The sequence below is a fragment of the Pongo pygmaeus genome, chromosome 15 (genome assembly GCF_028885625.2).
Source record: "Pongo pygmaeus isolate AG05252 chromosome 15, NHGRI_mPonPyg2-v2.0_pri, whole genome shotgun sequence".
NCBI lineage: Eukaryota > Metazoa > Chordata > Mammalia > Primates > Hominidae > Pongo > Pongo pygmaeus.
In genome coordinates this window covers 88,950,522-88,974,657 of record NC_072388.2, presented here as the reverse complement: position 1 = coordinate 88,974,657, position 24,136 = coordinate 88,950,522, and the positions used below count along the sequence as shown (strand labels likewise).

The following is a 24,136-nucleotide window of genomic DNA, read 5'->3' as shown; positions in this document are numbered from 1 at the left end:
CATCTTTCCATGGGTTAGAGTATATCTTGAAAATGTATTAAAGCTATTGAATTATATATATAATTATATATTGAATTATATATGTAGTATATAATTATGATTGGAATTATATATATTAATGTATATAATTGTATATATGTAATATATAATTATAGATATTTAAGCATATATAATGTTTAGTATATAATTATATATGTAATCTATAATATATAATTATTTAATTGCATTTATTTAATTATATATGCAATATATAATTATATAATTAATATAATATATAATTAGTTATATATAACATAATTATATGATTAATAATTGTATATATGATTATATATTATTAACATATAAACATATATAATTATATATATAATTCAATAGCAAGATATCAGGAAAGATGGACTTTACTAGCTGAATTTTAGTTGGCATCAACAACAAAATAATAATTTAAGAAAACAAAACAAATTTTCAAATTCCTAAATCTTTGCATTATCAGAGGATGGAGTCAGTGGCATGATGACCTTTTCCCATTTAGATCTATATATTTTCATGAGGTACCTATACTATCCATTAAAACCAAGTATCAAAACAAATTGAATTTTAAATTGCTCACTTATAAAATATTAAGCCAAGATTTTCAGAAATAATAAAGTATATTAATGTACATTGTTCTTGTTAAGTATTAATAATTTCTAGAGACATCAGAAAGTTATTTGCCATTAATAAATAAAATATTTTTATCTTTAATTCTTTAGAAATTTCTATACTTTAACCATGTACGTAGTATATTAATATAATAACACATGTGCTCCTCTATAAATAAATATATTCGTGTTGTGGAGTATATGCCCACAAATCTTGTACTTCCTAGGGTTGTGAGACCAAAACAGTTTGGAAACCACTGCAACATACAGCCAAAGAAGATACTTTGTTGACTGAATATGGGCTTTTTAAACTCTCAATTGTATTTTTATAATATCACAATCCCAAAATTAGACTAAATAATGAATAACACGGTTGGGCGTGGTGGCTTGCGCCTGTAGTCCCAGCACATTGGGTGGCCGAGGCGGGCGGATCACCTGAGGTCAGGAGTTCCAGACCAGCCTGGCCAACATGGCGAAACTCCATCTATACTAAAAAGTACAAGAATTAGCCGGGCGTGGTGGTGGGCACCTGTAATCCCAGCTACTCAGGAGGCTGAGGCAGTAGGATCACTTGAACCCGGGAGGTCGAAGTTGCAGTGAGCCGAGATCGTGCCACTGCACTTCAGCCTGGGCAACAAGAGCGAGACTCCGTCTCAAAAAAAAAAAAGAATAACACATATTAAAGGAAGTTGTGAACTGGAAAAATATTTCCTGTTTGTGTAAATTGAAGTAGGCCAAAGAAACAGAGATGTCTAACATATCACACATATCCTTATTTCAGTCATGCAAACAATTTTCAATAATAAAAAAATCAGCTGCTGAAGCTGTTAGCGATGCAAAAGTATTTAATATTTCCAAGGTTAGACATTCACTTTTTGAGATGCTTGAGTAGCTTTTCACTTAATTGACCAGCATGTATGGGTTTCTTTACCCAGGTCCACAATTCACTACACAGGTGCAGAAAAAAAGCTGATCTCTGAAAAGCACTAGGAGAAGGCAGCTAGAGAGGGAGAATTCTAATTAGGCCAGGGTCGTCTGTGGCTTGAATGACTGAATAAGTTTTTATAGTCTTCAATTCAGTGACTGCCAGATTCTTCCCAAAGAAATTTCTAGAGATCAAGAGTAGGCTCTTTCGGAAGTACTTGCCCATATTACACTTTAATTTTACAAACCAAACAACAGCAATTCACCAAGCAAACAAAAACGATCCAAAGAAAGAGACTTGGACGTAGGCATCAAGGAATCATTTCACTTTATAATTTAGTAGAACACTGGTGTATCATTCATTAATTCTGAAAGTGTTTGAGAACTAAATGTAAAATAATTTTGTAAGGTTTGTGAATTGTTGCCTAGGTATTCTGGTGATGTTTACCTTAGTGATTTTATCATTAATGAAAGCAATGTGTTTTTTTTAGGAAACGTATCATTAGGGTTCATAACATTCCCATTCTGTTGTGCAATCATAATCTCCTGTTTTGTTTTAGTCATAGCTCTACAGTTGAATGAATTCAAAGCTCACCTCCAGGCCTTTTGCTATGGTTTCTGCTTAGCTGAAGTTTATCCTCAAGTAGGGGTCATAAGAATTATATTCCCCACTGTCTTTCATGTTCAAAAATGCTTATCTGGGTCATTGTATTTGAATAAAAATATGTAATGGATTGAATGCTAACATTTTTGAGTCACATTCTTGCCTATTTTGGAAGTCCTTTTAAGTTTTTTGCTAATTTTTATTTTAATTGCTTGCTTTGCTCTTAGTATATTACCATGTCTCTTAGTGTATTTTCAACAATATCTATTCTCCTTTGTGCTGCATCCAATTTGGCATTTTTCTTTTTCTGTTTTGGTTTTACTTTTCTCTTACATTTCTTTCTTGAGCTCTATCTGCTGATGTCTCGTATCTTTTTTATTTTGCTGTATCTTGTTATTTTGTAGTAGCTCCCCTGTCTACTTTCAGCTCTTGTTTTATAGAGGTGTTTGTTTTATAAGGGGAAACAGTGATTTTTCAGATTTTATTTTTAAATGAGTGATTGCTTGGGGGAAGCTAATTATAACTTTTTCCACATAAATTAATGAAAGCAAGTTTTCTACCAAGAGAAAAGTTGTGAGGAACAAATTACTTTCATAAACCAAGGGATATCTCATATACAAAATTCAAAATTGCTACTCATTTGTTATGTCTAAAGATATTATAAAATCTTTAATACTTGGATTTCAAAATTTGAGACGTTTTTCAGTGTTTGAAACTTAAAACTTTTGGGGGGGTGCGGTGGCTCATGCCTGTAATCCAACACTTTGGGAGGCCGAGACGGGTGGATCACTTGAGACCAGCCTGGCCAACATGGTGAAACCCCGTCTCTACTAAAAATAAAAAAAATTAGCCCAGCATGGTGGTGCACACCTGTAATCCCAGCTACTCGGGAGGCTGAGGCACAAGAATTGCTTGAACTTTGGAGGCGGAGGTTGCAGTGAGCCGAGATCACGCCACTGCACTGCACTCCAACCTGGGCGACGGAGCAAGACTCTGTCTCAAAAAAAGAACTTGTCTCTACTGAAAATACAAAAATTAGCTGGGTGTGGTGGCACGTGCCTGTAGACCCAGCTACCCGAGAGGCTGAGGCAGGAGAATTGCTTGAACCCAGGAGGCAGAGGTTGCAGTGAGCCCAGACTGCGCCATTGCACTCCAGCCTGGGTGACAGAGCAAGACTCTGTCTCCAAAAAAAAAAAAAAAAAGAAACATAACTTTGTATTCCTCTTAGAGCTGGTAGTCACAATTTGTGTATTTGTGTACTATATCAAAGATGATGTTTCATTATTAGTCAGAATTTCTACCCACTAAAAATGGCAGTTCAAGAGACATAAGAGCTGTTTGTACTATAGTACTGTTTGTACTGTAGAATTAATGTTAGATAATAAGCTGTTTTGAGCAATTAAAAGTTAAGTAAAAAACATCTTTCTTCTTTAACACTAATAAAACTTACTGAAATTTTTGTAGCGCTTTCTTTTGTTTTTAATGTTCAGAAATCTTCAGTGACTCTAAGGGGTAAAATTAAAACTCTTTAACCTGGCTTTCCAACATCTGGTCTCTTTTCCAACATCTGGTCCCCTTTTCAAACTCATCTTTCATCAGTCCCAAATTCCTCTGTTCCCTTTGGCATGATACTTGTTCCTTTGATTATGTGATGTGCATTTATACTTCATTCTGTTTGCAGTGCCTTTCCCTACTCTTACCTGTCCAGATTTAAACCATCTTTAAAGGTGCTCCTCAATAAAGCCTTTCTTTCTCTACATTGTACAGTCTTCTTTCCTTAAATGTTGATAGTATTTATTGTTATGTATTTTTTCATTCACTTACTTGATAAATGAAAACACAGTGTTTATGATTATCCCCATAAATTAGTACAAGTTCTTTGAGTTTATGTACTTATATCTGTAATCACCACTGTCCTTGGCATGTTGCCTTTTGCACTGCAGTTAATAAATAATTGTTGATCCATTGCCACTTATTCCAAATACCCTGTGACAGTAAAATTCTGTTTTCTTCATGGTTTAATTTATTTCTCATAAACTAGGAAAGAGTCCTTTAAAATGCAGTCAGGAGCTTCATAGCCACATGTGGCTTTGCTTTCCATTTTCCTCTGTCTACATGTGATTTTCATGAATTAATCTCTGGTGGTCTCTTTTTGCTTTATTTTGGAGGCGTTTTCGGTGCATGATTTAGCCTCGGCTGTCATCAGGAAGCTGACTTAATGTTCTTTCTTGACTTTGCCTGCCATCAACACCCTGTGGTATTTCTGGCTGGCATTTTTCTCTGCATGGATATGTTTACTTCTCCATGCCTAGGAGCCTTCTCCATCTCATTGTAAGCACTGCTATTTGTACATTCCCACCACCTGTCAGTTGGCAAAAAGCTCTGGGAAGCTGCTTTTGCTTCCCAGTCATGAGATGAAATGTGAATGTGCATAAGGTCCATGACCTGACCCAGCGTCCAAGACCCTGAGTGCACAGGCAGATTGCCACATGCTGATGTAAAGTGGCAATATTGAGGCACCAAATGCTCCTGTCATGACCGCAGACATTTACAGTTATATCCTGATATTTTTGGTGTAAGAATCCCTTTCTTCATATTACACAAGAGAAGGTCAAAGGACATAGGACATCTAACTCTCCTTTTTTGAATATTAGAAATTGGGTGAAAATGAGAATGTCATTGCTTGTTGAATAAGATATTTTCAAAATCAGAGTATTAGTGGGGGCTGGGGCTTAGGAATGCAGTTGTAAAAGGGAGTGATGGATATTCTCTTGGCAGAAAAATTATATAGATGTTATATCACAGCTGTTATAGAGGTAAGGACTGTCACCAGCTTGGGTAAAACAAACTAATAGGCGCTTCTGTTATGCTGATTTGAAGAGTCTTGCAGAGCTGAGGGCCTAAAGGAAAGTGATTTCAGAGAGCATTTACTTTTTTTTCTTTTTTTTTTTTTTATGTTTTTACTGTATTTTTATTTTTTATTATTATTATACTTTAAGTTTTAGGGTACATGTGCACAATGTGCAGGTTAGTCATTTGCCTCTCTTTTGAAATGTTATCGCTCATTATAGTTTTTAGCTTCCCATAATTCCTTTCTGCCAGCAGCCAACTTGTTGAGTATCATTTTCCTGGTCCATCTCTAACAAGAGAAAATTTCCAGTCATTATTTTGTGCTTCAGAATGATTCTGTGTATAATCATGCAACTTCAGTAAGATCACAGTTATTAAAATGAGTACCTAATTTAGTGACTATGACTATTGGTCTTTGAGTATCTGCCTGCTTCCGGGTATAGAAACATCCATAAAAACACCTAGAAATCATATTTCATTCTTTGTAGCCATACATAGATAACAGTCATCAGCTATACCTTCTGTGTGAATGGCATGACCGAAGAAGTAGACTTCTTGAGGTCCCAATTTTTATTTCATGAAATTTTGTGTCTTCTCTGCAATGGAAATGCTTTAGTTTTTATTTCAATGGTTTTGTTTCAAAATTATCAGAGATTCCCATTTCTGATTGTCCTGTTGCACATGCTTACAAGATGGGGAGTATGAATGTGTGTAAGCTTTTCAAGCTGACCTCAGAATTTCCTCTCTGAGGGACTTCTAGGGACTTTCACATGTGATATATTGAAGAAAACTGTACTTTAAAAATTCAGCTATAGAAATAATTATATTCTAGTCATTTTAAGAAAATACCGATTTTTCAGAGGGTTCTTAATTGATTTTGATTGTCTTTTTTACCAGTATGAACTTTAGAAACAGAGGAATTGAAACTCAGAAACTGGACCAGGAAGCAAGTAGAGAAGATGACTTTGTTACATAGATTTTCAAATAGATTATGTTATTTTGGTTTCTTAATTTAAGCTAACTTATGAAGGATATATTATTAGCTTGGAAGGAATATTTAGTCTCTTCACATTTAGGAAGCTCAGATTTTGAAGTCCTCTCTTGTGTTAAACCCATCCGGATACAAACTCTATTCATCCTTCAAGGCCCAGCTGTTAAGATAGTTCTTATCTTGAAAGCCGGCCCTACCCTGCCACCTTGCAACCCCCAAAAAGGAAATTGTCTTCACCTTCTGCTTTAAACTCCTAACCTTTCATAAATATCTTTCTTCTTCGTGCTTTTTCATAGTTATTTGTACCCATGTGTTATTTCCAGTGTCAGAATGGAAGCTAAACGTGAGAAGGCATAGTAGGGTATTCATCATCACACTCCCAACACTCCTAGCACAGTTTTGTAGGTCTTGAATAGTTGACTTCATCTTATATAAATGAATGGCTTATTTCATTGGGAAAAAACCAGGCTTTTTATTACCATTATTTGTTTTACTCTTTAAATACCACACTGGCACCATGTTAAGGTCAGGAGTCCAGTCAAGCCCCAGGATGAGTTCTAGGCCCAGCTCTGCCTCTGACCCATTTTTCCACAAATCAGTGAACCTCTCTGGACTGCGCTGTCATCTGAGGAAAAAGGGTGCTGTGTTATACGATCTGGCAGGCTTCTCCAGCTCTGAAATTCACTGGTGGCGTCATCTATCATGGAGAATGGCATGGCCGTCTCCTTTATTTTCTCTGCGTACCACAGATATTATTCAGAATCCACCACAGCATGAATATAGATGTGGTCTGTCAGTGTGACAAAGACTGTTCTCAAGAGGAAATTACTGGGTTTGACAGCTACCCAACCCTGGGTTTAGTTTTTGGGATGTCACTATAGCAAGTGTTGTGGCCGATGTATCCAATTCCTCATCTACATATATGGCTGAATATGCTGTTCTTGCTGTAATAGCATGAGGGCTATTTTTCTTTTAATTCAGCTGTCACATAGGAAACTGCTGCCATGGTTTCTTTCTATGACCAAATGTTGCTAACCCTTTCAGTCATCCTTGAAGTTATTAATAGCCACACATCATGAATGTATTCATGCCATTTCCTTTATAGAAAAAGGAATCAATTTCTCATGTTTTTCTTTTGTAGTAGATAGCTAACTTCTAGGTGGAATTTTGGTAATATTGAATGTCATATTTATAAAATAAGAGAAATCTGTATTTAATAAAATACATATTTTATGAGATACTTAACACTGTTTTAAAATACCATGACAAAGTAGGCCAGGAATTAAGAATTACATCAAAGTTTTGATTATCCACCTTATATATAGACTAAAATCAAGACCAAAGATTTCCAGTACTACATTTTTATTGATGACAGCAACCTATGAGTTTGCTGCCTTATGTCTGGCCATCTTGTCTGCCTACCTCCTACCCCATCATTCTCCTCCATCAGGCTACCTCGAATAGATGCATCCTTGACATTCAAAGAGTTCTCCAAAGACCAGTGGCATCAGCATCAGGGAGCTTATTAGCAATGCCTAATCTCAGGCCCCACTCCAAAGGTACTGAGTCAGACATGTTTAATATTCCTAGGTGATTCATATGCACCTTAAAGTTTGAAAATCACTGGCCTACCCTAGTTAAATTTTGGATAATTCAAGTAAATTATCATTTCTATTTATGTTACTTCCTAATTTCAATAGCTTTTTATTCCCTACCAAATAATGTCTAGATTCCTTAGCCTGACATACAAGGTCCCTACAGACAGAAACATACAAGGCCGTATAGACAGAAACGGCTGTGCCTTTTTTGCATGTCCCCCAGTATTTCATCCTACTCTGCCTTTCTGGTCTTCTTGCCATATACTGTCTCATTTCTCTCCTACCATTTTTGTTCATGGCAGGTTCACTGCTCTCTTTCCTCTTCCTCCCACTTCCCCATCCACATATCTGAATGGTATCCATTCCTTATCTGAACATTCTTCTATGTAGCCTTTCTTTTCTTTCTTTCTTTTTTCTTTTTTTTTTTTTTTTTAAGACAGAGTTTCACTTTGTCTCCTAGACTGGAGTTCAGTGGCACGATCTCGGCTCACTGCAACCTCTGCCTCCCAGGTTCACGTGATTCTCCTGCCTCAGCCTCCCAAGTAGCTGGGATTACAGGCGCCCGCCACTATGGCCAGCTAATTTTTGTATTTATAGTAGAGATGGGGTTTCACCATGTTGGCCAGGCCAGTCTCAAACCCCTGACCTCAAGTGATCTGCCCTCCTCGGACTCCCAGAGTGCTGGGATCACAGGTGCGAGCCACCACGCCCGGCCATATGTAGCCTTTATCACTCCAGCCCACAAAATATCTTTCCTCTTCTGTAGAACTCCTATAACACTTGCCATATTGACATATTTAATGGTAGCAACCGCAATGCCACTGGCAACTAATATTTACTGAGTGTTTTCCATGTGCCAGGCACTGTGCTGAACGAATCCTCACAGGAACCTGTCGGGTTGGGTTCTGTATGCCCCCCCTTTACAGATGAGGAAAAAGCTCAGAGAGGTCTAAGGACTCGCTCAAGGCCACCAGCTGGTGACTGATGGAACCAAGATTCAAACCCAAGGCGGCTGCCTTTCCAGCTTATGCTCTTAATCACTGTCATATTCCTTTCTCACTTCTTTTAACAGCGTTAGAGACCCTGAAGGTAGGAAGCATGCTTTTGTGTCCCTCCATTGCCTAGCATAAACACTAGGAAGCAAGGCCTATTCACTCTGCCCTAAGAGCATCCTTGATGCACTGGTTGCATGATTATATGGCTTTTCCCTGTTCCTATGAAATGGTTTGGTTTGGATTGTTATACTTGAGATTTCATTTGAAAAAATATACAAAAGGAAGCTGATGCAACATTTCATCCATCAAACTGTAGAAGGCATTCCAGTTCAGATTGCTCTGATAGGAACCCATGTGTTACGCATCTTGCCTATGGAATTATATCACAAGACCAAAGTATTTGCCAAATAAATTATAAAAGCCAAATATATTGAAAATTGCTGAATGGAGTTTTATCATAATTTTAACTGGAGTGGGAGTGCTAAACGAAATTCATGACTTTCTCTTCATAAGGGAGGATTATACTTTGATTCACTTGGAAGAGTCTTTAATCAGTTACTGTGAGTTTAGCATTGTGTTTTATAAATTCCAGCTGGGCCACATAATCTGCTCTTCTTCTCTCCTTGGTTGCAACCTGCTGCTGGAGAAAATCAGGGCAAAGCAGTGATTAAATCCACTACAGACTTACTGTGAAGTCTCGTAGTTCCTGCACTCGCTCTTGCCTCTGCCTACCCCAGCCCTTGAAGCTACTGATGATGGCTCCTTTGGTAGACTCTGGCTCACCCATTTCCTAAGCCAGCCCCAGGAAAGGCAGAACAAGTACTAATACTAATACCCTTTACTTTCCCCCCTACTCTGCGTGTTTATCACTCATTTCTACCTGCCTCCCACTCATGGAGTTTTTAGAATCTTAAAATCCCAGGACTGGTTACCGGTGGCTAGACATGGATCCTGGACTCTTCTCATTATTCCCAACCCTCCTCCTTTCTCCCAGTGCCATGTCCTCCACATGCCACACCTCTAGTCTCCTTAGCTACCATTAAGCCCAAGAATCAATGTTGACACCACTTTTTCCTCCTTATCTTCACTTAGGCCTCTGTCCAAGGCCCCCGCCCTTTGTTCTGACCCATACTGCAGGGCCTGCACTGTTAAGTGGGCTCAGGTGCTTGGACCTGCTCGTGGCCGATCTGAGATCTGAAGCTTACTTACCATTTGCTTTCTTTCCTTAATGTGTCTGCCTCCCCATCATACATTCCACAGTGAATTAGTATTTCTCTCTCTCTCTCTCTCATCAAGTATAATGTCTGAGAAATCTCTAAACTCTGCTATCCACCTTCCTGGATCCCCTTGCTTAGATCCCCTGGTGCCGGCCTTGATCCCAGAATGGGACCATGTCACAGTTCAGGCAGAAACTGATCTCTACATGACCAAAGTGTTTGGGCTACCAGAATCTGTCTTCTGTACTCAGTTCCCCCACCCTGGTCCTGTGTCATTTCAGAATGCCTTCCATTTCATGCAGAGATCTGGTATGCCTGTCACTCAGGTCATACAATACCCCTATTGCTATCCAGGAGAAATGTAACTCAGCTGGCTTCAGTTCCCGGTTATAGGGATAGCAAGTAGTTGACATGCCTGCCACTGACCCCTCCTGTACCTGTGGCTGCCCTCTTCTGCAGAACTCAGAGTTCTTCTCAGTACAATACCCAAGCCAGCTCATTAGAGTTGTCATATGAGATCAAATCTCTTGCTCTCTCTGTAAGGATGTATTCTCTGTGATGGTTGTACCAAACCTTTCCCGCTACTGTGCTTTGCAGGTGATCTTGCCTTTTTCTTCATGGAGAAGATCATGGCCTCTTCCTGGGTTAACTGACTTCTCTTCATCTCTTTTCTGTATTCCTTTAATTTTCTTTCTTCTTTTTTTTTTTTTTTTTTTGAGATGGAGTCTCACTCTGTCGTCCAGGCTGGAGTGCAGTGGTGTGATCTCGGCTCACTGCAACCTCCACCTCCTGGGTTCAAGCGATTCTCCTGCCTCAGCCTCCTAAGTAGCTGGGATTACAGACATGTGCTATCATGCCTGGCTAATTTTTATATTTTTACTAGAGATGGGGTTTCACCATGTTGGTCAGTCTGGTCTGGAACTCCTGACCTCAGGTGATCCACCTGCCTCAGCCTCCCAAAGTGCTGGGATTACAGGCGTGAGCCACCACTCCCAACCTTCCTTTAATTTTATTTCTAAGGAAAAGGGGTCTCTTCTGTTTTTCCTAATTCCTCTCTTTTGTTCTGGTCTTCTCTCTTCCCCTTTTTTTGATCTAAGACATTTCTCCATCAGCCATTCCCACTTCTGTTTATAATGCCTATCCCTGCCTGAAGATATACTCATACCCATCCTAGAAAGCTGCTCTCCCCAACTAAGTGCCTCCAGTTGCCCCCGTCCTTTTTCTCAGGGTTCATTGTTGCCAGCTTCTCACAGCATTCACACCCTGCCTGGAGAGCCAGTCCTTGATTCTCGCTCTTCCCCAGCTTTCATTGCACTGTATCGTCCACTGCAGTCACAGTGCTTCTCGTTCATTGATTACTGACTACGTGTTGCCTTACTTAGTCCTTACAGTGACTCTCCACATCAACGGCATTTCTATCCATTTTACCGTTAAAGCTGAGAGTCCCTTATTGCTCAATTCAAACCAAACTGAACTAATTCGCAATTATTATTATTTTTTTGGTCAAAGAAGTCACAGAACCGAGCCCCTAGAGCAATCAGAATTTTTTATTTGATTATAATCATGTTGCTGGTACTTGTTAATGGTCAAGTGTTTTCGTAACCTCAAAATGTTATTTTCTTGTTTAGGAATGCCACTGCCTAGTAATGATAATGATGGAGTAGACTGAATTTACAGGTAGAATAAAATGTCTGCACTCCCATGTTAATTGCAGCATTATTCACAATAGCTGAGATATGGAAACAACGTAAGTGCCCACCATTGGATGAATGGATAAAGAAATTGTGGTATGTGTGTACAGCAGAATATTATTCAGCCTTAAAAAAGAAGGAAATCTTGCCATTTGTGACAGCCTGGAGGAATCTGGGGACATTATGCTAAGTGAAAGAAGCCAGACACAGAAAGACAAATATTGCATGATATTACTTATATGTGAAATCCAAACTAGTCAAACTTGGAGAAAAAGAGTGGAATGGTAGTTGCCAGGGGCTGGGGAGTGGGGAAGATGGGGAGATATCGGTCAGAGGATACAAACTTTTAGTTATAAGATGAATATATTCTAGTGATCTAATGTACAGCATGGTAACTATAGTTAATGTGTTGTGTACTTCAGATTTGCCAAGGGAGCAGATCTTAAGTGTTTTCAACACACACATACACACACACGTGCGAAGCATGTCAGGTGATGGATATGCTAATTAGCTTGACTGTGAGTCATTAAACAAAGTCTGCTTTTATCAAAACGTCATCTTGTATACCTTAAATATAGACAATTTTTTGTCAGTCATACCTCAAAAAATGTCTACACAGACTTAGTGAGACTCATGACATGAGTCATGTTAAAGGATATAAGAAACAAATAAAAATTTAAAAATGCTTTTCTTAACCCAAGTCTTATTGTTAGGATTCCTCATAATCCAGTCATGACTTCAATTAGAAATCCTTGCCGTGGTATATCGAGACTCTTGTCCAAGGAGAGGAAGGGGCAGGAGGGTCTCACTCTTGTTCTCTCCTTGTAAAAATTTAACTCTGTTTGCAGGAGAGAGTATTTGACGAATACATGAACAAATGAATGAATGAAATGAGCAAAGAAATAGAATTAATCTGATCAAAGTTTACATGTTCAAATTATGTGTTAAATTGGATAGAGCAGCTGCTGGCCTTTACTTTTTTCTGGGCCTATTTCAAATGGTCTTCTTTACTAGGCTTTCAATTGCAGATTTAGACTTGGAGGCTTAAACAAATATGAATTGAGTACACATTTGTATAGCGATTTAAACTGCTATTATCACAAAATTGTCACAGTAGTTTTAAACTCTGTCAGATGGCTTTTAACCAAACCCTGCCATCAGAGTCAAATTTGATTCTTTGGATGGTTCTTTCCTTTTTTCTGTCTCTTTTACATTGTCTAGTAAAGAAGTTTCTTCAATGACCAGTTTTGTCATAGAGTTGGTGCCATTTATTCTGTGGGTTACAAATTTATCATCACAAGTGGCTAGATGTACTTCTCATAGACAACTTGTATCCACAAATTGATTGGTTTTTTTTTCTTTTTTTCTTCTTTTTTTTTTTCTGAGCCATTCTCCCTAGAAAACACAAATTGTTTTGGGGGGAAAAATTAGACTGTTCTTCAGGGATATTTATTTTCATGATTCATTGTGCAGAGATCGGAGTTGTGCCTTAAGGGCTTGGCTCTGCTCTCTTGATACTGGTATCCATTGCTAGGTGTGGCTCAATTAAACAGGAAGGACGGCTAGATAGCATATATATTCACATGTCAAATGGCAGCATCCATCTTTGAGACAGGAATCTTGGTGGGAAAAGTTCAGTTTTTTAACAAATGTGAAATTACCTCCTCAATCATTTTTATTTCTGGTTAAATTAATGTCTTATATAAACACTGTAGGCTAGCATAGTATTTGATACCATTTAGTTTGCTCTCTCTTTTAGTTTCTAATTTTCATTGTAGTTCTCAGTGTTTGCTTTTTGAGTATGAGTTTATGGCAGAATAAATCAAATTAACTTTGGTGGGTAGATTGAGTTTTCTCTGATGACCTTTACTAACCAAAACATACTTTCTTCTCAGGTGAAAAAGCCAAAGTGGATTATTATTTATTTGACTAACAAAGAAATGCATTTCTAATTTTATTTAGTGACTAAAATAAATTGCTTCACCGTAAACTATATGTGAAATAAATGCATGATCCTCTCTTAATGAATCAAACAGATTGAGAGCCAAGCACCTTTGCAGTACACCTCTTTTACCAGTTGGTGGTGCCAAAAACTCTGCTAAGAAACTGATCGAAAGAACAGAAGGTTAACCAGGAGCCTTTCTTAATAAGCGTTATCTTCGTAGTTTTTGAAAAATTTGTACTGAAAACATATGCCCAAATTATCGCATTTTCTAAGGTTAGGAAGCAAAGCTAATCCCTCTGGTGACCACCAGAATATATTTCTAGTAAGCTTCTGTAATAATGTCATTGGCCTATGTTAATATTCACATATTGGAAATTGCAAAGTTGTGTAACATCTGACTCCATCCTGGAAATAGCCTTTAGTGTGCTTGCCTGGAGAGTGGAGGAGCAAACAATAATAATGTGTACAGAAAAGGAGGGTGATGTTCCTGGCTATATTTATTGTCGAATTTAGGTCTTTAAAAATATTGGCTTGTGTTATTATTACTATGATTTTTTTTTTACCATTAATATATTCCTGTGACAGCAGGAACATTGCTTTTTTTTGGGGGGGGGGCTAGGTTTGTTTAACCCTTTACTGTTTAGCCCTGAAAAAGTCCAAATGGAGCAATAGCCTGTTGCTTGAATGTGTCCTGAGATACAGTCAAAAGAACCCAGGCTTTGGAGTCAGAGAGATCAGGTTTTGAATTTCCCTACATATTTCATAACTGTCTCTCTCTCTTTTTTTGTTTGTTTGTTTGTTTGTTTGTTTTGAGACCAAGGTCTCACTCTGTTGCCCGGGCTGGAGTGCAGTGGCGCAATCTCAGCTTACTGCAACCTCTACCTCCCAGGTTCAAGTGATTCTCATACCTAAGCTTCCCAAGTAGCTGGGACTACAGGTGTGCACCACCATGCCCGGTAATTTTTGTATTTTTAGTAGAGACGGGATTTCACCATGTTGGCCAGGCTAGTCTCCAACTCCTGGCCTCAAGTGATCCACCTGCTTCATCCTCCCAAAGTGCTGGGATTACAGGCATGAGCCACTGTACCCAGATTTTTATAACTGTCTCTTAATTACTTATGCAGATTCTCTACTGCTCAGTTTTTCCAGTAAAATGGAGATAATAATGTCTTCCCCTCAGAGTTGGCGTAAACATCACCTGAGATAACGGATGTGCTGATTAAGTGCTCCTCACCCTGTTCTTTTCTAGTTTAAGCACAGACTCAGTTCTTTTTGAGCCTCCACCACATCCCATGCTCTTAGCCAGGGCCTTAGGACCGGAGTCCTTCCTTGTGTCTGATGATGCCTCATGCTGCGTTAATGAGACGATGTTTCCAGGTTGTAAAGTTCCACAAGGATTTTGTAAAGAACTCACAAAAGAGATACTCATATTGTTAGCTATATGTGGTGTTCAGATATTTGCCCATCTACCCTGGGATGTTTCCATGTTGATCTGAATCTGCCTAAATGTTTAAGATTGGAGAAGGGAGCACAGGGTTGCTGACACGTGTAGCAACAGTGTCCCCAACAGTTCATTCATCCATTTATTCCACAAACTTTTACTCAACATTATTATTGCTGGGTCTCCAGCATACAAAGATGAATTCCAAGAGAGCCTGAAGATGCTTCTGAGAGCTGCAGACTCAAGAAGCAGGATGCTTTCTGCTTGGCAGGAATTGATAAGCAGCCCTCATCTATGGAAGAGCAAGAAAGATAAATTTAAATATTTTTTAAAATATTATTTAAAAAAGTTATAAGATTGTAAAAAATTTTTTAACTTTGAAAAACTCTGATAGTTGTATTAAGCTTTTGATAGCATCATGTTTGGAAGAATGAACAAATCAGAGGAAGGCATCAGCATGGTTGGTAAAGTCATAAAACACTGTTAATTAGGAGCTTTAGCCCAGTATAGAATTTTAAAATACAACTGTATAAGGTATATTTTTTTTAGGAATAGCACAACTAACATCTTTGATTAGATTCGATTGAAAGATTCAGACCCTTAAGATTTAAAGATTACGGAATCGTAGAACTGGATGGTGGCCAGGACTTTAGGAATCACATATGCCATCTCTCTTATTTTCTAGCTAAGAAAATGGAAGTCAAACAAACATACGTGGCTCACCCAAGGTTACACAGACCTGGATCAAAACTCAGGTCTCCATGCCAAGACATTATTTTTCCATCCTAACTCCTATACAATGAGCCATTTTCAGTAGATAAATATATACTTGTTCCATCTCAATAAACTTTCATGCTAAATATGGAGTATCATGTCCGCCCCGTTATCAAAATGAAAACTTTGGCCGTACCTTTGGCAGTTAATTAAGGTGCGCCTACTTCCATCTCAGAGCTGAGCTGAGGGGAGGCAGGGCACACCAGGCCTGTCATGTGCAGTTCTCAGCCAGAGCCAACGAGTTCCCCACAGAAGCAGGCAGCGTTTTCATTCACGCCTGCCTTGCCTGCTTCTCGTTTCTGGCTAGATGAATGGCATCATATGCCGCAGGTGTATTAGTAATTTCTGAGTTTGTTCCCCACTAAAAATGACCTCATTGTTTTGTGCTTCTTTTCCATAATTATACAGTAACAGGAAAATAAACCAGCTCTGAGTACAGCCCACAGCAGAAATCTTGTGCTCTTTATGCAAGTTTGATTTATAGACGTGTACTGCAGAGCAGAGTGACTATGAAACATTCATCTTCCCATTGCTAGTTGCCATGGAAATCGAGTACACAGAGCAGTGTCATTCCAGTCCTGGTGATGCCTGCAGTAGTTTATTCCTTTGTTGTTCCCGTTTCTTAAGCAACTGCCTAGCATTCTTTCATCATTACAATTAATCATGCACACAAGTTTTTATCTTTCGTTGCGCATAGAAAGTACTAAAAACGTATGACAAAAACAGGGAGAATTTAAATATTCCTATGGCTTTAAATATGCATTTGTAATTTTCACCCTCAGTCCCGCTGGAAAAATAGATCATGTAAAAAAAGCGTATATTAATGTACAGATATTTCAGTAAAGAGAGCAGTATAGAAATTTGAAGGAAAAACAATGCTAAGCCCGGGAAGCCCAGGAAACCTTAAGGAACTTCAGATCCTGAGGTCCCCCAGTGTTGAGATCTAAATCAGCCTGGGTAATGCCAGCCCAAAAAAAAAAAAAGCCCCTGAGCTATGTATCATCAACTCCTGTTTTGTTTTGTTAGTCTCCTTAACGGTTTGAACAACCTAGATATTTGCTGGATAGACATGCTAGACGTTAGAATAGAGATCCTTTTTCTCTTTAAAGGCCAATAAAGTTCAGGATATTTCTTTTTAAGTGGAAGTAAAAGGAATTCTAGTTCTTTTTGTTTTTTCAATGAAATCATTTTACCTCCATTTTAACCCACATAGTTCATAGTCTATAGCATACCAACAATGAATAAATGCTGGTTGATTAGCCACTGCCTTCTTTTGTGGACTTCTGGCCATTCTGTTGGCTAAGAAAGCATGTTCTAGAACAATTGTCTGGATCTAAATCCCTGCAACGTTGCTTATTAGCTGTGAGACCTTTGAAAAGTATCTCAGCTTGACTTAGTTTCCCCATCTGTAGAGGGAACAGCTATAAAATCAAGATAATGACGGGTTGTTAGGAGGCTTAACGGGGATAATTCATGCAAATGGCTCAGCCCTGTGCCTGGCACAGGACACGTGCTCTGTCAGTGGGGACTGCTGCCGTGGCAGTGGTGGTTTCTATTGCCATGACTACTACAGGCCACAACTGAATGGCGAACTGTGCTCTGACCTAGAGAATAATACTTGGTTGATCTACAGCAATTCTAGCCCCAAAGCCACAGGACTATGTTCCCAGCATCCAGGCTCACACAATGATTGCTGGTGCTTTGTTTTGCTTGGGCTACATGGGCTTGTTTCATCTCAAGACTGTGGATACTAGGATGGTGGCTGAGAAGTGTTTACAAGGGTCCTTTTATCTGCAAATTGAGAAGAGAAGGCTGCTACAGGCAGTCCTTGAAGATGCAAATTTCTCATCTTTGACCTGGATTTGTTTCTTACAAGGAGCTGTGTGTGGAGCACGTTGGGAGGGAGTGGGCTGCCTTTACTTGTCTTGAGGAAGGTTCTCGTGTTTGTCTACATAGTCTGAAATAACGTCTGACCTGCTGCCTCTCCACCCCCAAACCCCCCTTGTCACTCGGCAGTGCCTGCAGCATTCCTTCAGCCTTTCTGGAATTGAAGTTTTCCTAACTGGTGGCAGAAGCATTCTTTGTTGAAATTCACTCTCCTTGGCAGTTCTCCAGGGCACACGGCAATGCCTATTTATTTGATTTAGCCTTTGTTTGGTTAGCCTTGTATTTTGTCTGTTTTGCTTTGCGAAGTTCTTTTTTCCCCAAATTTTCATGTTTAAATCCCTTGGACTTCACTTCTATTTATTTTACTAGCTTGCTTTAAAATACTGCTAAAAGTTGTTTGCTTTAAGCTCTCACAAAATGAGTAGTCTTGGATTCATTTGTCTGTTTTCCCTAAGCCTGATCCATAGTGTGTGTACTAGGTGCACCTTTGTTAATTATTAAAACAAAATAGCCTTTACAGTTTGTACTTTGTACATCCGAATATTATACTACATTGTCTCCAGTTTTCTTTATTTAGCTCTTTGTTTTTTTACCCTGTCCTCCAATCATTAGGTTCATGTTAATTCTAAAGAGATAGAAATAGCTTAACTTTTCTGAATCTTTTTGTTCTCCCTCCTCTGCCATTCTTCCTGCTTCTCCCCACAAGATAAAAACCCGTCCGACTCTCCTGTCTTCCAAGTGAAGCTGGCAACACTCCAAGTGACATGAGTACCCTAAGACACCCATTTTTTTGTAACTAAACATTCAGTGACGAAACTTAGACCTTCTCTAGACATTTTTATGTACGTATGTATGTATGTATTTGAGATAGATTCTCACTCTGTTGCCCAGACTGGAGTGCAGTGACACAGTCTCTGCTTACTGCAGTCTCCGCCTCCTGGTTCGAGTGATTCTCATGCCTCAACCTCTCGAGTAGCTGGGATTACAGGCGCGTGCCATCACACCCAGCAAATTTTTGTATTTTTAGTAGAGATAGGGTTTCACCATGCTGGCCAGGCTGGTCTCGAACTCCTGGCCTCAGTGATCTGCCTGCCTCATTCTCCCAAAGTGCTGGGATTACAGGCATGAGCCACTGCACCCAGTCACTAGACATTTTAAATCCTCTCAAAACCCCTGATTGTATGTGTGGCCTTCACCTCACACTTAACATGGCCAAAATGCACTCCTGCCTTCTCTTTGTCCCCTAATCACTGTAAGAGAGATCTTTCCCTGTGCTCTTTTATTCTCAGGCTTATATCTTTCTTCGTTTTGGAAACACGTATTTGTTAGAATCTTCTGCATTGCAGATACTGGAATTGTATGAAAATGAACAAGATAGAAACTGCTCTGCCCTTTAGGAGCTTAGAGTCTAGTTGAGGATATAGGTGGTTAGAATCCAAGATGGTTAATCCTGAAAGATGACTACAAAGTACTATGGACAAAAAGAACGCTTACTGCAGACTGGGGAGGGGGCACCAAGGCTGACATCAGAGAAGTGATAGCCAGCGTGAGACCTGGAGGATGGTCTCCATTTGCCTGACTTTGCCTTAGCCAGGCAAGGAGAGGGGACATATTCTAGACAGAATGCATCTGCAGAGGTCAGCGGGAGAGCATGAATAACAGAGTTGTTACGCATAGTTAGCCTACTATCAAATACACCTATTTTTTTTCAGTGGGTGGGTGGAACCGGAAGATGAATGCAGAGTGATGAGACTGGAGAGATAGGCAGTGCCAGGTGATGAGGGTCTTGTAAGAGTTCAGACTTTATCCTGAGGATACCGGGAAGCCATCGAAATGTAGGGAAATGAGGTGATCTGACTTTTTTTTTTTTTTTTTTGAGACAGAGTCTTGCCCTGTCGCCCAGGCTGAAGTGCAATGGCGCGATCTCAGTCACTGCAACTTCCGCCCCCTGGCTTCAAGCGATTCTCCTGCCTCAGCCTCCCAAGTAGCTGTGATTACAGGCGCATGCCACCACGCCCAGCTAATTTTTTGTATTTTTAGTAGAGACGAGGTTTTGCCACATTGGCCAGGCTGGTCTCAAACTCCTCACCATAGGTGATCCGCCCACCTTGGCCTCCCAAAGTGCTGGGATTACAGGCGTGAGTCATCGTGCCCAGCCGACGTGACCAGACTTAGATGATCTCTCCTAGTGTAGTGTGGCGAATGGATTAAAATGTGGCAAGAATAGCCTCTATTTGGGCTGATCCTAGGGACCATTTTCCCAACTCAGCCTTCTCTTTAACTCTACAGTGTTTGTCCAGCCCAGCATGCATTTTTCTGATTAGCATGAGGGCTCATCTCAAACATCAGCTCCCTTTCTCTAGCTTCCTGTCTTAAAGGCCAGGACTGTGTCTTTTCCCTAGCTCTGGGCTGGCTCTTACTGTACACTAAATGTGTCATCTGGAGCACCAACTGGATCCAGGTTTTACCACTGCCTAGAGAGTCTGTTGTTTTGCCTACTATCTTGGCTCCCCTGGGATTTTGGTGCCAGCTTAGATGTAGCCTGAGTTCAGTGATCTCCTTTGACCCCTGAAATTCATTGCCATTCACATGTTAGCTCTTCCTGCTCAGCCAGTCTAGAACAAACCTGCCGCTGAGAGAATCCCTCTCTTTCCCACTAGTAGTTGAGTATCCTAGATACTTCACAATTGATCTCCATTGTATACCTACATAGAACAATACCTTCGATAAGATGGATTGAGGTAAGGTGAGGAGAACTAGCTATAGGTTGAGTATCCCTTATCCAAAGTGCTTGGGACCAGAAACGTTTCAGATTTTTTATTTTTTCAGATTTTGGAATATTTGCATATCATAATGAGATATAAGAATGGGACCCAAGACTAAACACAAAATTCATTTAAGTTTCATATATACCTTATACACAAAGCCTGAAGGTAATTTTATACAATATTTTTCATAATTTTGTGCATAAAAAGTTTGTCTTAAATACTTATGTGTGGAGTTTTCCACTTGTGGTGTAATATTGGTGCTCAGAAAGTTTCAGATTTTGGAGCATTTTGGAGTTTGGATTTCCAGGGCAAGTTACTTAACTTCTCTGTGCCTTAGTTTCTTCATTTATAAACTGCAGGTATTAAGAGAACCTACACCAGAGTTGTTTGGAGGATTAAGTGAGCGAATGCCTGTAAAAACACTGTGCCTGGCCCGTAACTAGCTCTCACTGCTTATTCATGTTGTTATTATGGTGTCCAGACTTAACCCTAGGGAAAGTGGGAGAACATGAAAGGTTTTTGACTTCAGGAATATTTGACAACAGACAAATGGGTATTAATCTTGAAAGGTCCACCCCTCCTCTTCACTATGAATAATTGAGAGATGACAGTGGTATCACATCCTGCCCAGCTGGGGGGCTATTCCAGTGAGTAGGTAGATGTCAGGGAGTGATAAAAATAGCTAACTGATATCTAGTGCTCACTGTGTGCCAAGCCCTGTTCTAAATGCTTTACTTGCATTAACTTATTTGATCCTCACAACAACCCCATGAGGTGGCTACTGTGATTGTTCCCATTTTACTGATGAGGCAACAGGTACAAAGCAGCTGAGTGACTTAGCTAAGATCCCATTAACTGCTGGAATTTGGCTTGGACCAGACAGTCTGACTCCACATTGGAAACACAAATAGATACAGCCACCATGTAAAGGAGGATCTTTGCCTTTCCTTTTTCTCTCTCCCCACAGGTGTACCCTTAAAAAGGGATTTTGAATCTCTTTATCAATCAGATCTATTACAGTCTGTAGATTTTGAAGGAACCATTTTATTTAAGGACCTTTCCAGTTCAGTTTCAATAGAATAAAGATCTAGACAGCATATAAATTTTCATAGTAAAAAATAGAGCTATATAATCTATGGCCATAACCCTTTTCATAGCCCTAAGGTTGGGGATATATGAAAACACTTTAGCTGAATTGTACATTCTTTTTATAAAATGCCTGATTTCTGGCAATTTGGTCATACAATCTTTTGATAAAAATATCAAAAACCTCATACTGCAATACTGTAAAATGTGACTGTGTTAATGGCCAAAAACATCTGTATTTTTTACTGTCATGAACTGTTTAAACATCATCATAATAGGAAACATTTATGGCTTAAATAATTGAAGTCTACATTTCTCAGAATCCATCTGCTCATCTCAACCTTTTGTTAGACCCTCAAACAAATCACAGAATTGACAGGCTTGAGTTTCTCTGTAACTCTTCTCCATCATGGGGTGGTGGGATGTGCAGGGGCTGTTGGTCAGTTCTTCCAAGTTTGAATATCATAGTCGTGGGAAACTGATGTAGGCATCTGTCATGGGAAACTGATCTAGGGAAACTGATATCTGTTAACCTCCCTGGACTTCAGTTTCTACTTCTGAAGGACTTCTAGCTTTAGAATACCTTGATTCTCTCTTTCTAAACCTTTTGTTTACTCACTCTTTGAAGAATATTATAATTAATAGTACAGTGATCTAATGGTAAGAAATAGAGAAGAAAAGAAAAATAATTTGGTTTCATTAATTTCATTTAACATTATTTCACAAAAGTTCATTAAGCACCTACTATGTGCTTGATAAATACTTGTTTCACTGTCCAGTATACTAATAATGTTAAATTCTCAAACTGACTTGGGATTTTCCTTCCCTCAATTTTCCCATTGCTAATGTTCCCCTCCTGGCTACAACATTACCATAAAATGTTATACTCTTTAATCTTATTTTCATATTCCCCAAACAAAGCAAAACAAAATCTTTCATCTCAAAGGGATTTTTAGCATGTTGCAAATTATCATTAAATCACACACAATTTTCTGTCTTCAGTTCTTCAATGTAAAGAACCACATTTTAAAACCTACTAGTTTATATTTCTTAGGAAAAACCATAGACATCAAATGTTCACTTCTAATTTAGATGCGTCAGCTGACATACTAGTTTCAATGAGTTGCAGTAATGAATTTGTCATAGAATTGAAGCCATTTTCTAGCTATAAATCGCCCAAACCCAAATGCTATAGGAAATTTACAAGGACTGCCATTAGAATAGGATATTTTAAATTATCTCAGTTGTATTGAAACAAAACCAAACCTGATTAACAGATATATCAAGTAGTCATTAATTGATGTGACAGAAAAGAGTTATTGGGCTATTTGTCAAATGATAAACTGGATGATGATGATGATGGGGAAAGTTACCTTTATTTTATTTATTTATTTATTTTAGTGCTCAAATGAGTGCCAGGCATTGTCAGTATTTCATGTAATCCTCATGATAACCTTATGAGATCCTCATGATAACCTATGAGATGTACAGTATTATTACTATTTCTGTTTTACAGATAAGAAAACTGAGCTTGGAGAGGTTAATGTTCCCAAAGTCCCACACTTTAAATAGCTGAAAATGTTTCACATTTTTGTTGTCACCTTGAGTTCACCATATTTAAAGTGAAAGTCACCATCCTCATCCTTTGTTGTTCTTTCTGTTTCGTCAGTGATATCATGATTTTCTGTTTCATTCTTGCAGTCATTGATTTTTCCTTTTCTGTCTTTGCTCTGAATCTATTCAATTACCAAGTCCCTTTCCTCATTCAGTGTCTTTCTGCTGTCAGCCCTCTTCTCATCACTTAGTGTCTAGGCCTCCCAACTAAATGTACAGGCTAAAGGCCAAACTCCATAACTCGGTCTTCAAGGCTGGCTACTCTCTGACTCCTCCTCTTCTTTTAGGCTCTTTTTCCTGTTACTTCTCTCCAGATGAACTAGTTACCTAAATACTTTGTGCCCATTTTCTACATCCCCTTTTGCAAATGATAACTCTTTTGAGATGGCGTCTCCCCTGTTCCCTGGTCTGTGAGCTCTGTCCCTTCCTCAGCATGAGACTGGGTCCTCTCCTGAAAGATGTGTTTTGATCAGCTCATTCCCCAATGAGTATCCCTTCTTTTCAGTGCTTGTGACAGTAGGCTCTATACCTGTCATTTTGCACTAAGTACATGCCACCTGACTAGCATTGCTATACAACTCTTCATCAATGTGATCTGTCTCTCTCTTAGTGGTGGTTAGTGCTGGGTCTAGATCTCTCCCTAACGTGGAGCATTGTTCTATACCTAGAAAGTACAAGTCTTCATGCTTCGTGTGCATGGGTAAGGAGAGGAATTTTTATGGTAACTATAGTAAATATCTCACATATTGACTTCATTGACTTAAGAGATCTCCTGTGAATCCTCCAGGCCTTATTATTCAGACCCATTTCACTAGAAAGGGGCTATATGTATTCATAGGATACAGTGGTAGATTGTTTGCAGAGATGGTCACAGCTCCTTCCATCCCTGTGCCTGCACCTGTGTAAAGTGACTTGGCTCTCTTCCCATCAGGAGGAAGAATTTATTTCTCCACCCCCCGAATCAGAGCTGACTTGTGACTTACTTTGACCAAACAGCATAGAAGAAAGTAAAAAATCTCAAAACCTGAGGGGTGGTCTAGGTGACCACCCCCAACAAAGGATCCCATTTGGGAGAAAATTTTTGCAATCTACCCATCTGACAAAGGGCTAATA

General features: G+C 39.1%; 1 protein-coding gene across 16 annotated transcripts in view; it reads left to right on the top strand.

The window, feature by feature from the left end:
• EFCAB11 (EF-hand calcium binding domain 11) overlaps nucleotides 1–24,136 on the top strand; it is a 180,771-nt gene that overhangs the window by 24,240 nt on the left and 132,395 nt on the right. Inside the window, exon 6 of one of the 16 annotated variants that reach the window (XM_054449885.2) lies at nucleotides 2,123–9,483. The exons of the other annotated variants lie outside the window; for them this stretch is intronic. Within the exon in view, the coding sequence (XP_054305860.1) occupies nucleotides 2,123–2,144 (22 nt within the window). The 3' untranslated portion in view covers nucleotides 2,145–9,483. Of the gene's footprint in view, nucleotides 1–2,122; nucleotides 9,484–24,136 lie in introns of those variants that run through there. 16 annotated transcript variants of the gene reach the window in all.